Genomic DNA, 15,266 nt, shown 5'->3' on the forward strand with positions numbered 1-15,266 from the left:
GAGACAGCAGAATAAGGCATTATATTCTACAGCAGTCCTGTATTATTGCTATAAAGAGCAGAATAAGGCATTATAGTAATAATAAAAGTGTACTACTAAAATATAAATAGCACTGAATGCTGATCTCATTGTTCTGAGCAATGGGCGGCTTTATTTTTATTATTCCCCCCCACTTTTATTTCTTTTTAGGAAATGAGTGTTTGCAATTCCTTCAGCAACAAAAACAGGACACACACACACAGATATCATAAATAATGCCCATATAAACCCATGCTAATTTATATAATGTGAAACTCCAACACAAATTACTTAGCAGTGAAATTGCACCTCCTCTTATTGTGTATGCGAAATAAAGGCGAACAGATGTGCTCTTCCAGACCGAGCTATTGCTAAAATTAAACCAACAGTCATTTTACAAACCAGCGAGCTATTTCATGTGCCTCTACAGCACTAATCATCTTTTCTCCACCATCCCAGCCCAACAGAACAGCGAGTTATTTATAGAGTTATCTATCTTGCACTTTGCAGATGATGCCTAACATTATGACAACAGTGAAAAGGTCTCCGTACCTGCCTACCTAAAACAAGTTTCTGTAAAGTAATGAACAGAGACAGCTTGGGGACTATCCACCTGCACTGCCTGCCTTTTACTGCCTGCAAAGTGAAACCACAAGGGACTGGCAGAAGGTACTTGTCTGACAGGGCCAGGACAGCCTTTCTCCTCAGTGACAGCCTGGGCCTCGCCTTTTAAACCTGACCCACCATAATTCCTTCACAATGCAGCAGCGAGGCAGCTGACAGTAGCAGCTGCACCTCCTAAGCGAGATGGATGGAATTTTCATAACTAGTTCCCCAAGTTACATTTTACCTTCAAGATAATTTATGAGCTTCTGTGGAGCCTTGAAGAGACAATATGCTTGCCATAAAATTAACTGTAACAGTCTTGTAGGTTATAATTAACACTGGGAGGGTAGCACCAACTGGATGAAACACATGGCATAATTGATGGTGAAACTGGAAATTAAGGAAGCTAACAATATCATTACTGCGCACATCACTTTAGTGAAACCTATGCTTTCCAGGGGTTAATTACAATCCCCTTCCAACGTACACACTCTGACGGGGAGTGGATGAGTGTCACAGCTAGGAGGAGGCAGGTTTGCTGGCAAGGCCACCTTGCACCTGGACTGATGTATATATTGTTTTTTTTGCCTGGAAGAGATATACATGTCAAAGCAGCAGCACCAGCACCTGAACATCTGGCAGCAGGCACACTGTAGCTTAGAGATAGATGATTGCTCAAGCCTCATAGAATATTTCATTTTCGCTGCAGCCACCAGACTTAATGGCAAAGAAGAAAAAATCCTCAGTGATATTTCACTTAATGACATACATTATTAATTTAAATGACTTGAGCAAAGAAAAACATTTTAACTTTATATTGCTGTAACTCAGCAGCAAATTAAGATTTTTTTTTCATCAATGTATTATCAATTACATTAAGTCTTTAGAAACATGCAGAGCAGTCTTTTTAGAATCTCATCTTTCACGGGAATACTGAACTGAAGATGCAATGCTAGTGAGCTAATTAATCAGAAATAATATTATAAACTGCTGCCATCTTTGGGAAGGCGAACATGGAACTCATGTACCTGCATCTAAGACTCCATTCTCTAGCCAAGTCTTAAAGAATCATTAGTGAAATATATTTTTTTGAATCTCTCAAATTATTTTAATGAAACTTTTTTTGTCCCTGGACAACATATGTGAAAATGTACAGATAAATGATGCAACAGTGTCACCTACAGGCAAGCACAACAGGCAGAAGCCTCCTCCAGTATTGCACCCTCTTACCTCTCAAATCCTTCTCCTCCCTTCCTTTCCCTTCCTCCAACCACCCCCTCAGTCCCTAATAATACACACCTGGATTCGGGGATTATCCATACGTCCAAGTAGGAAAAAAAGGGCAAATACCTAAAGTGCTTTCAGGATGGTCTAATATAAAATACTTAGATCTTTTATGCATTAAACTACATAGCCTTACAACAAACATGCTGCGCAGCCAGCAAGTCACCTACACTGGAGTGGGTACTGGGATTACTTCACCTCCCCTGTGCACTTGCTCAAATCTACATTAACTAGGTGGTCAAAAATAATTCTGATGAAAATATTTTTCATATCTCAGGAAGACCAAATGCTGACATTATTAAATATGAGAAAATAAAAATGAGAAAATGTTGACTTGCCTAAAAACAACTGGCAAAAATTTTAACAGTATTGTCCAAACTTGTACAAAAAAACACCCTCCAGCATAATTTGGGGCTAAATCTAACTCCAGCATATCCACAGGCATAACTGATAGATCCATTCAGCTTAACCTTGCAGAAAAAGTGGAACACCCTCTTATTGGTAGCTCTTAGAATTCTCAGAACTCTCATTTTCCAACAGAATACTCTTTTCTCCTAGTATTACTGCCCTCACTTTAACACTCAATAGACTTTTCTTGGCTTCTCCCACAAACCCTGCATTTTGAGAACTTGTTTCTCAATTTTTTGATACTTTTCAAGATACCTTTTTGTTCCAATTATTTCTCTCTCTTTCTAATCATATCACTGATGTCCACCATTGTTACTTTAACACACTTCCTCCCATGAGTTCCTATCTGCTCCACCACCAACCCAGGGTAGATGATCCCTCAAATACAGCAGTATGGAAATATGAGTACTCTATTTCATACCTCTGAAAGAGTTCTCAGTTACTCAAGTAAGTTATAATAGTGTTTCCTATTACTATTACATATGCTCTAAGCACTGTTCCCATTTGGGGCTGCTGTCATTTACCAAAAAAAAGACAAATAATATGAAAACAACGTATGCTCTGTAACAGGTCCCCAGGTTCTCTGTTTTTACAGAACCTCTTAAGCTTAAGAAATGCCAACTTCTCTTTTTTAGCTATTTTAAAAGATCAGCATAGTTTATAATTTTATAATTACACAGCAGTAAATTCAAACAAAATAAATTGAACAAATATTAGTAGCCAAATCATACTCTTCAAATGCCCAAAAGATCTCATCAGTAGCAAGTAAATCAAATCCTATTCTCCAGTTCATCTTGGTTTCTCAGATTAGCTGATACATCTCCAAGCCATTCTTTGACCTCTCCGTGGACTGCACTCCCCTCTTGCCAATCCTGTTAAGATTGCCCAGGAATTTACCCCCTCTCCCAGCACATGATTATCTGCATGTGCTACTATAACTTTAATGCAAGCAAACTGTAGAGCAATGCACTAGACTGAGCCTCTTTTTGCTCACAGCCATCCATGACATTCACTGGCTTATCACCACCTCACCACCGTAGCCTGGACTGCTCAGAGCATTGACAGCATCTTGCTCAGTTTCAACATCCATTTAATTTTTGGCTGTTCCAGAAGTGCCAGCAACGGTACCAATTAGTGTCAGCTGTAGCAGTTGCTTTATGTGATATACACACCTGCCTACCAGGGCTGGAGAACCGATGCATTTTACATAGGCCATCAAACACAGATACCCAGTGGGAATAATCTTTGGCACTACCTACCTGAACCATATTTAAACTGCTGACCTGAAAACAAAAGGCTTTGTATTTCACTGCCAGTCCCTGGAGCCATCAAGTTCTATATATGTGGAAAAACTTTAATAACACAAGGCTGACAGCCTTTAAGACTTCAGTCAGGAACTTCCGTAAGCACGTGCTCACTTACACTCATGGTATGACATGATCAGCACCATTTGGCTGGGTAAACCCTTTCAGTTATCCTCTGCTTCATCATCATTGGTAATGTATACAGATTATTTAACACACCTCCAAATTAAACTTATTTGATTCAGCTTTACAAGAGCTAAAGTCCAGTTTGAATAAGGCTTCTATCTTTTTACAGAAGAGAGAATTCTATCTTTAGACTCTTAATTTTAAATGCCTAGTTTTAGACAAAGTTTGAGCTCACAAAAAGTTTGCCAGTAGTGTAATGGATGTTAGACACCATGACATTAGCACATTTTGCTGAAGGCAAAGGAAAGTATGGATTGATACTGCAGAAGAAATAGACCTCAGTGGATAAAATAAAATAAATCTATGATAATTTTTCATTCACTGGACCCCTCACACCTTATCCCTAGTCTATAACATCAGGTCTTTATCTAACGTGGGCAGCTATAGAGCACAGCATAACACGCTGAACCTTCCCAGCCGTTCCCCTTTCCCCCGCCTCTGGTAGACACCATTCTCTCCTACAGAAAGGATGACAGCTGATGCTAATGCTACTTTGTGGTTCAACTGTCTGATGATGTGGCTAACACTTGGTCTCCACAGATTATAAATTTGTCACTTCTGTGATCTAGTCAATCTCCAGTATCCTGCAGCCTGGAAATGCAATAATCTCCATTTCCAGCGTTCAGGTCTCCCCATGGTAGTGAACAAATCATTGTCAAGCCACTGGAAAAACAACCCTATCTATCTTTCTTGTACTGCAATTATGAAAGCTTACGTAAATAAGGAAATGTCACCAATGCTGAATTTAAAAGCCTGTCCAAGTAAAATCAAACATAAAAATCATAAATCATTGAATAATCTCTGATAGAGTGGGAAAATTCTTTATCACCTTTTTTTTTGGATGCTTTAATTGCACTATAAATAAGGACTAAATTTGTGTCATTTGCCAGTTTTGGAAGTGCCATTGAATTATTTGAAAAATTCATCTAGCACAATAAGAAAAAATCAAGAAAGAAAAAATCAAAAAAGAAAAATGTCAAAGAAATTTCATTTGGTAGTTATTCAGGTATAGGATGATGCATCTCTATGGTTTTTCAGAAGTAAACCATTAAAATTAAACTAAAATGATAAAGTAAACATTCAGTGTAAACAATCCCTACAAAGTGCCTTAATGACAGTCTGACACAAAGGAAAGCCACACACAGAGACCCAGAGCTGAAGTTCTGTAACTTTTCTTAGATTGCCCTACAATACCATTTGGCTTAGGTTGCTACACTACGTAATTTTTTTGCACCATATTTACTGTGCATATAGTGACATCACAAGGTAAGAGGCAGGATTTTCTGTAAGTAGCCACAGCTTGTAAACATATAGTCTTTCCAAGGGTAAAGGGTCAAGACAGTTTCAAAGGAACAGCTAAACAGCAGCATTTAATCAAGCTGCATTTCCATTGTTCTGTAGAGTACTTGGACCTATTGATGCCAAGCTTGGCTGCTTCAAAGACTCCTCCATACAAGAAACACAGGTGAAAGACAGAGGGAGAAAACAGGAAGGGTCATGAGCAGCAAAAGAAATCTGGCAATAAGCAACTGGAGAAAAGTCAAAGGTCAATCAAGGCAGCTGATGTCTAAGCATAACTACAGCAGGAGACCTGACGACTTCATTGATGTTGCAGTGTTTTCTCCACTCATTTGAAAGCTGCAAGGTTGGTTTCCAGTCTGAAACATCATCTTGATTAACATACTGTACTCAGGATTACTGAGCCACAATTTACCTTCTGCACATTGTCTAAGTATATTTACATTCTGAAAACCTGTTTTAGGTTACATACTGGGTGCTGAACAGTTTCATTTTCTTCTTTTAAGGAATATTCACACACATAACATCTAAAGTATGAATGTCAAAGAATCCAAGGGGAATTTTCATTTTTCTCCCTGTGATTTCCAAAATGGTGAATAAAAATTTTGGTGTATGCTCATTGCTAACTTACTGAGACCCATTGTCCAGAGAGGACAAATGTTATCAAAAAACACACTGGAGATCACGCAGCTGTATGTACTGAGATCCTTACTAATTTCAGAAACATGGATACTGGATTCCACAACATGGAAAAAACAAATCTGTCATTCTCATGTTACACAAAACAACCACAAGTTTTAAACAACCCAAATACTTCCCCCCACTCTCTGACAAACTTTGATACCTCTGCAGTGTGTCTGTAAAATTTTGGGAACTGGTATAGCTCCTATTGCAGTAGTTTCTGAAGAGTTCACATTTCATATACTTATCATCTCGTCAGGTTTGTGAGAGTTTAAAAAAAATTCAGTATTTTCAACCAGTCTTTCAACTGGTATTATTACATTTCTTTTAAAAAATAGCATTCATGAGTTCCTGACAATACACAAAGCCTATGACAGGAGAAAAAAAAAGCTCCGATTTTCTCAAAGCCCATGTTAACTTCTTAACCCATCAACATTTCCCCTGCTACAGAGCAAACACGGTCCTTCTTTACATCAACACCTCTTTCTCCTACTGAAGCTAAAAAGAGTAAAATCTCCCTCAATAACCTCCTTAATTATGATCTAAAATTCCAAGATACAAGTACATTAGGCGAAAGAAGAAAAAATTAACTTTTTCTTCAAAACAGAAAATAAAATCTATAAAATCTTCCAGTTTGTATTATTTAACATGCAGGCTATTTTAGGATTCTATGATAAGAGTCTTTGTTTTTCTCATAGAATTGAAGTGTTATCATAGATTAGGACTCAGTTTTCTCACTAGGTATTTATAATTTACACTCCTATATAAATATCAACATAGAAATCCAGATTTCACTGTTGAGAGCTAAGACTATCTCTGTAGTATTAGTGCTCATTGTAGCTAGAAAAAAAATACATACCTTTAAATTGTTATGTCAAAATTATGAGATCTAAGAGAAGGTTTGACAAAGGCAAAAAATGCTGAGGAATTATAGCTCACATATGACTTGAAACCTGAAACTAATATGATTTGCCACAAGTAAGAGGTTCTTTCTTCCACTGCCATGCAAAAATGCAAGAATATAACCATTCTAGAAATACAGTGACCTAGTCTACAAAATATTATGGGTTATAGAATGACCCCATAAAAAGAGATTTTTTACTGTGTTATTCTAATGATGCAAGGTTATAAGTTATTGATTTTTACAAGATATAATCAATTAACACTTTTCTGCTGTTTATATCATGAACCAGAAGAATTTTGTGTTTACTTTGGTACAGATTATTTATTAAATGTTTATTCTGTTTTCACAATGTCAATTTGTCATTAGAAGATTTAGAGAGAAGTTAAGATTTCAGAATTTGGGTAAGTCCCACAACTATGAAACTTCAACAATCATTAATAATTTTATCAAACTTTCCACTTCATGTCTTTCCCCAAAACTTTATATTTTCCAGTATCTGGCTGGATTTCCCCTAAGAGAAATGATACAATTTCACTGAGGGGAAATAGCAAAATGGACATCAGAGTCTGTGTCACAATAAAACCATTTTGTACTAATAAAATTTTTCGATTAAAAACCCCATACTTTAGTAATGGTTTAACTAACCATATTTTTCCCTAGCAGTTAATATTTTCAATGCAGTTAAACACTACCCTTTAAATTAATCTCTTGTTGATTTATTGATGACAAATTAGTTTGGTACTTAATGTATCTCCATGAAAAATACAACAAAACCCTACTAGCAATTAAGTGCAGTATGTCATGCAAACATTAAAGACAATGCTATTATAACATGATACAAGTTCTATTAGGAGAAATAAGAGCTACAGTTTTATTTCACTATAGCCCAGTTCTCTCAGGCACTTACTGGTCAGGAAGAGTGGAACATTCTCTCTTGAAATTCAAGTACTTTTTTTTCCCCCTGTTTCTTTGTGATATAACAACTTTGCTGGTTCCAGTTAAAAAGCAAAATAAAAAATGTCAATAACATCATCAACAGGGAAAATATTAAGGTCTTTTTAAAAAATGAATCAGGTGCAGATATTGAACTGTACTTTCTCATCCTTTGTCTCACTTTTCAAATGATAATTTCTTCCACAGTCACCATTAAATCTTGATCTATTCCAGCTCTCTGTATGGGTCATTGATTCTAGATGTACCATGGTTATTTTTAAATGTTTCCCTTTCGTAGAGAAAAAGAGGGCTGTCTAGAGCCAGATGGGTAACTTCACACTTCATTTATCAAACCCAATGCATTAGACTCCACCCTCTCTTTCCCACTATTGCTGTTAAATTTCCATATAATTTGGTAACAATTTTCATTATCATACAGTGACCCTAAAAAGTCTATCCAGGTTTGCATGGTTAGTCCGAAATTCACAGCTGTTCCCTTCACCCTCTGTTACAGTAGAATCTGAGGTTCCCCTAACTTTATAAGCTGAACAGTGACCTTCTGTAAGCAGAGGTCAAGAAGGGGTCAGTTCAAAGGGCTAGAGCAGCTCTTTAACAGCTATAACAACCTGTCCATCAGGCACTATCATGCAGTATAAACAAATCTGGGGCTTTGGAAACTCTGGACCATTTCTGTTAACACTCAGAGGACATTCACTGAGTCCTACCTGAAGTATTTTGGATCACTACCACTCAGAGAACAACTTGAATCCCTGGAAGACCTGCTCAGATACTTAAGATACCGATGACATCTTTGCATCACAAGTCTATGAAATGGTGAGTACAACACTAAGCACACTGCCATGTGTTTCAGGCTGTGGAGCTGAAATAAAATCTTAAAGAGTCATTTCAGTCTGTTAATATGCAGAAACACTGGTACAACTCTCAGCAAAAAACACAAGAATATGCTTTAATGGAGTAGGTACAAACCAGAACAGTTCATATGCCTCTGGGAAAGGCTAAATTTCCAAAAGTTTAAGCAGTTTATATCACCAGTTCCCAACATGTACTTTTTTTTTTAATTTCAGGTGTTAATGACACAAATAAAACACAAGAAAGAACAGAATGACTACATAACTCTACAAAGACCAAGTGCAGAGTGAAGTTTTCTGCCAGCTGCCCTCCCTTCATTGACCTAAATTTCTTGAAGTTGTACTGTTCATAATCTGCTCTCTAATGCACAATGTAAGGTAATTAGAGTCATCTGTATTTAACTTCCACAGGAAAAAAATTCTATTATCTAATCTAGCTGATCCCCTGATAGCCTGTTGAAAGTAAAGTACTGTAACCTATTGCCTGCCCTTTGACAAGTGCTAATTATTTCCTGTCCAAGCACATTTTTCTCATGTAATTCCAAAGTACACAATAGACTGATCTCTAAAACATGGGCAGCCCTGCTCGTACCACGGCGGACGTTTTATAACTTTCAGCACCGTGTGCTCCATGGATGCCACAGCCAGTGTTTCATTCCAGACACGGAGCTGAGGCTTTGATGGAGCCAAGTGAGGTGTACGGTAACAGTCTCTTTATGCAGATCATATGGATGAGACTCCCAGATAGGTCACTGGGATGGGAAACATCAAATGGAAAGAAAAAGGATTATGGATATTTAATACTCAAAGGACACTTTCTTTCAGAACTTTCAAGGCACAATGCTCTTGAAATTTTCTTTCAGGTGTTTAGTTTTAAGAAGGCCTGCACTTCATCTGCTTGTGCCTCTCCCACCCCCCAAGAGCTGCAGCTTTGCTGTGTCAGAGGCTGGGCTACGTCTCTAACTGCAGCCCTGGCTCCAGCCCCAGAGCTCCCTGTGAGCAGTGAGTGGGGCCAGGAGCACTGAAACCCACAGTACTTCTAAATTAATCACAACTGCCATGATATCTGATGACTTTGTATATTAGGAAATCACTGTTAAACAAAATGAACTCTAAAAACGTATCCCACTCATTAGGAACTTTCTATTCTGTTTCACAATGAAGATGCACATGCCCCACAGAAAAGCTTTAAGTGATTTCCTCTGTTTCCAACATAGCTAAAACATCTGCATTATTTAGTATGTATGGTGATGGAAGGCAAAAAACCAAATAAACAACCCCCCTGAAAAAAAAAACAACAAAACCCAACCAATCAAAAAACAAAAACAAAAAAACAAAAAACCAAAAAAAAACCGAAAAAAACCAACCCAACAAAAAACCCATAAAAATCCCTTAAATTGCTCAAGAAGAAAAATGTAAACCCTATATGATAATACGGAAAATATTTTAGAGCCAGCTTACTCAGAAATCTTAAATGAGTAGCATACAAACAAACATTCCATACTGACAAGGACACAAACTTATAAAACACAACCTGTAATTTTAAAAATAATTACATGTAATTATGTTCAATTTTTATCTAAAATTTCTAAAATGTTTCATTTACTATAATTATTTGGAGCAGGAAAGATACTCAAGTGCCAGACACAAAATCTAGAGATAACATTTTAAAAGCAATCTCATAGAATCTTCAGGAACTACACCAGCAAAATACAAGAGATTTCCCTTAACTGTAATATTTAGTGCAGATAAAACAATCATGCCAGTTAAATGCTAAATTTGCATAACAAAAATCTGATTTAAAAATACTTTTGACTAAAAACTATATTTAATTGTAAGTAAGGAACATCTCCTGGTTTTAAATATATATATTTGGCAGAAAAATTTCACAGACTGCTAGATATTGTATGTAAATATCAAATAAAATAGTAAGAGATTATAAAATTAGTATAAACCTATAGCTTTTAGACATAGGTGTGAAAAAAGGTAACATCAACTCATTCAGCAGCTAAAGAGAAGAACATAAGGTAGAACATGGTGGAAATTCTCTTTCATTCACCTGTTTCTAAACAAACTAAAAGTATGGTGTATCTGGTGCTTCTGAAATGCATTCAGCTGATTACACACCAGCAACATAAACCTTTCCAAACAGAAACATAAACTGCTTTTTAACACTGTTAACAGCACCTCCTGATCTATGGCAGTGGGTTCTCTTTAAGAACTCCGTATAGTAAAACAGTCACACAGTATGAATTCCAGCACTACACACACACCCGTATCACCCAACATGACCCAGCTAACACCAGCAGGACACCACAAGGAAATGGGAGGAGCATGAAGAAAGCAGCCAAGAGGTGAAGAAGTGTAGTTTTAGCAGAGTATTCCAGCCAAGAGCATTGCTCATATTGGCAGCAGTATGTGCAAAACCTGAAGGCACTTTCGGTGGCACCACTCCTCAGATCTGAGTGCTGCCTACCAAGCTGTGCACTGTATGAGCACAGTAAGGGAGCAGCTTACCCCACAGAAACATGGACTATCCCATCCCATTCAAGGAATTCCTATTTGAACAGTGAAAATTTAGAATTTTTTTTTAAAACATCGTTTTTCTCCACTCAAGGGATTTATAGGAGTATTTCTCACCTTGCTGTCCATTCTTTACGTAGCTTTTGTCTCTCCTTAAGAAGTAGCAGGAAGCAGCTGATGGTCTCATTCCTTTGTTCCTCAATTTGTTGCTCTTTTCTAACTTCAGAGAGGACCAGACTTGTCTTAAAGGGAGGAAACACATAAAAATTATAATCCAGAAATAGAAAACAATGTGTAAAATTAATAAAAAGCCCATAAGCAAATAAGGACAGTAAATCAATAACTTTTTTTATTACAGTTCCACTGCTGACAAATCAATACAGTAAATGATGGTTAGAAATGGCCACCATATATTTGGTATTTAATCAATATACATGGCACATAAGGTAAACCTAAAAATCTCATTGCCTTAAGTATCACAACAAGACATTGTGTATTCTAGCCCACATTTTCTTGAGGCATAGTTATTTTCTAAATATTATCTTGTATCAAATAATATCAGAAGTATTTTCCTCAATGTAGCATTTGTTTGGGGGATTTCACTCTCCCCTTTGGTCCTTGCTAAAGCTATTGAAGAAAATTGTTTGTATTGTACCTTCTGAATGGAATTTTTGCTGATGTCCCCATGTTCTCTTTATCATTAAATACTTCAAATAAACAACTAATAAAGTCTTTTAATATATGGAATAAATTAGAAAATATATATACACATATATATACATGCAATGGGTTTAAGTAATCTGAAGGTGGATGACGCTCAGTCTCTGCAGATCAAATGTTACTGGCCTTACCAAACGTTGTGCTGACAGCTGATGTAAGAGAACTGGAGATGCTCTTACCATCCTTCATGCTTGCACCAAGCTGACTCCAGATCCCTCCCTCCATCTTTGCCTACTAACTCATGCACCATTTTCTCCTCTTCTTTCCCTGCGCTTCTCCACGTCTACCAAGTTGGGAAGGAAATGGTTGATGCTCAGCTACCAACCAGTCTTACATCCACCAATGCCCATGTGCTCCTCAATGTGCAGCAGGGCCACCATGGCAGAGACTGAGAGTCTCTTCAGTGAAGGCATTATATTGCCTTTTTCACCTCAACCAGCCTCCAACATACACTGAATTATTTTTGATATTCTAACCTTTACTCACATGTTCTAAAAATGTATCAAAGCATCTAAATGCTTTTGGGAAGGATGACAGAACAGAATTCAGAAGACTGAATTCTTACACAAACCTGTTTTCACAGAAAAGGAGGCAAAAAAAAGTTTCTCACCTGGGAAGTTGTGCATGTGAGTTTGAAAACACAACTCAAACATAACCAAGAGCTGCAATTCCAATTCCCAGCATAACCCCCCTTATTGGAACAACATGACAAAACACATGGCATATTGCCTCCTCCTCAACATCACATACACATTACATTCTGTCCTGCCCAACTAAAATTCCTCTGGGAATTCGGGGAGAGAAATGATTGTTATTATCTTCAGTTTGGAAAATAGACAGATCTATCCTCGTTCTGATAGGGTTTTTTTTCCACAACAATAACATGCAGATTATACACTTCTTAAACTATGTAAAGTAGGAGTAGCACTGCTACTGCCATGGTTGTTCCAAGAGAGAAGCATGACAGGGTTCACAGAGCCGGAAAATAAATTTATTGCACCAACATCACATGACAAAGAACAAAAAGCATCTTTCTCTCCACCTCCCAGCTATATCTACCAAAAGGCATTACCCCATCATATGGGACTTAAACATCAAGAACATTTTCTTGTAAAAACTCAAAATGTTCAAAACTCTGTCTATACAGATCACATTCTTGACCCTGCTACAAAGCAAACAAAAAGCCAGAGAGCATTTTCAGATAAGGATTCACTGACATGGGTTTCCCTTGCACTGACCTACAACATCTTTTCCACAAGCTCTAATATCCGCCAACTTCAACAATTCTGACCTTAGAGCCTCGCTTCCAGCAGCTGCACAACTTAAAGCAGGATTTGATAGAGGACTACAGCAAGTGGGAACTCACTCACATGAGATGATGTACATTCTTTAATGGTGCAAATTAACACTCCTTGTCATTCACAATAAATATACCTACTAGGGCTTTAACTTTTATATTCATCATGTACAAGACATCACAGAGCACTACAACCAGAGTCTACCTCTGCATTATAGGATGATAAGACTGTATCCATACAGCTAGGCTACAGTCCACCAATATTTCCCTTTCAGAATCTTTGGATAGCCATTTTAATCACAAAGGGAGAGGAAAATCCCCTGGTGATGGTGAGATGTCTGCTTCTCTCCAAGACTTCAGGAAAGTCCCAAGTTTAATGATGCCATGCCTTGCAAAGCTAAAAGTATAGTTATTTGGTGCAACAAACATCAGGATCCTGTAAATAAATGATTCACAAAGTGCAGAGCATGGAGAACTGGTAGTTGCTAAAGAATTTTCAGTCAAAATCTGATGAAAAGGTGATGTTAATAGATTATTATCAGTCCGAGATGGGTGATCACTTCTCCAAGTATTCACAATCACATTGTATGTGATATGGTATGAATTCTGTTGACCTGGTCAAATTGCAAGTTTGGTCCTGAGTATCATTAAGTAAAGTTCCCTCCATCTACAGAAACATCAGAATTCTGGAAACTGAACATAATTTATTTTTTACTGAGAGAACAATTATATTGCTCCAGCCTTCTGTCAACACCTTTCATTTATGTGGTGATGTACATGGCTCAAGTCAAACACATAGTTTGACACTGACATCATAAACGCTTCTTTATTGAGCCCTGTGAGTACAGTCACAGCTACCTGGAGGGTGAAATAGTATTATTAACAACAATACATAGCAATTTAACTGATTTACTTGTTTTCTAAGAGTGCTGAAAGGGCAGTAAGGTCACCTGGAATGCCAGTGCAGGGCTTGATGTGTAGCTTTTATAGAGGCATTTCTTAATAACTTGCTATTCTTATAATCGCAATAAAAATCTTGAATTGTAACAAATAAAGCAGCATTCTGGGTAAAATAATATTATAAAACATGTTCCTTTGCAAGTTTTCTTTTCCATGTAACTTGTTTTGGGATTTATTTTTAACAAGGAGATTCAACATATACCTTGACTGATAAAGGTCAAGGGTTCAAGGCACTCGGCCAAAGATGTTATCAGCTGGGAAAGCCATTTCCTCACATCAACACTGATAAAAATCCATCAGAAACCCGGCTGATACCACCCCTTCTTTTGAACATCACTATAGTTGCACATCCCATCAAAGAAAATCTGATCTTGTGTCTCAATTCTTTTAATGACAGATAATTGCCTGCAGAGGCCTCCTTTGCCCAATGTTGAGTGAAGCCTTCACAATTCTGAACTGGACTCAGCACTGACTTGGTGTTTTTCAGCACACTTGGAACTGCAGAACAGTAGAATAAATAAACAGTGCAACCAGCCCTACAGCCCCTCTTATCTCATCCTTGTGTTCACAGAGATTCTTGAGAGTGGTAGTGTTTACAAACTGGTGAAACTTTCTTTCTTCTGCTTCCTGAGCTGGCAAAAACATATCCTGGACAACCTAAGCAACGAGATTACACAAATTGCTTATCTCTTCTGGGAAGCAACTCCCTGTCTCATTGGCCAGCATACCTCTTTAATAAGCAGCATTGCTCCTATTTTCAGTAAATCTTACCCAATCCTTACAGATCTATTTGTGTATTTAGGACTTTCCTTGTAAATCGCAAATGGCACCAAGTCTTAAAAACAAACACACAACTCTCTTCTCAAAAAGCCCAAAGTATGTGTGTGTGTGTATATACATACCAGGAGAAAATCCAGCCTTTTACATTAAAAATAGTATTTAGGAAACTGTACTCTTTGCCTTCCTCCTGGTACAGCAGCAGAACTAAATTTAGGCGTATCAGGCAGCAGCCATAAGAGCATCTTCTCTCATTATGTAAGAAAGGAAGGTTCTAAGATTAGATTTCAAGAGAGCAACACCCTATTTCTCTAATTACCACCAACAAAATATATCAGAGACACAGGACTGAATAGAAACTGTTATAACCAAGTCTTTCTATTCACCCAGGATACACACACAAAATTAGATACCTAACAAAGGTAATCTAGGTATTGTAACAGGATAACATTATTTTTTCCTTAGATACGCAGCAGAAGAAAGTCTGTTTTAACATC

The 15,266-nt window shown here is 37.3% G+C and overlaps 1 protein-coding gene across 2 annotated transcripts in view; it reads right to left on the minus strand.

The window, feature by feature from the left end:
* Positions 1 to 15,266, minus strand: part of FTO (fat mass and obesity associated) — a 191,681-nt gene that overhangs the window by 118,809 nt on the left and 57,606 nt on the right. For both annotated transcript variants that reach the window (XM_017741071.1, XM_017741072.1), the window contains one exon: positions 11,133 to 11,257. In XM_017741071.1, the coding sequence (XP_017596560.1) occupies positions 11,133 to 11,257 (125 nt within the window). The remainder of the gene's footprint in view (positions 1 to 11,132; positions 11,258 to 15,266) is intronic.

The sequence above is a fragment of the Corvus brachyrhynchos genome, unplaced genomic scaffold (genome assembly GCF_000691975.1).
Source record: "Corvus brachyrhynchos isolate BGI_N302 unplaced genomic scaffold, ASM69197v1 scaffold26, whole genome shotgun sequence".
Lineage (NCBI taxonomy): Eukaryota > Metazoa > Chordata > Aves > Passeriformes > Corvidae > Corvus > Corvus brachyrhynchos.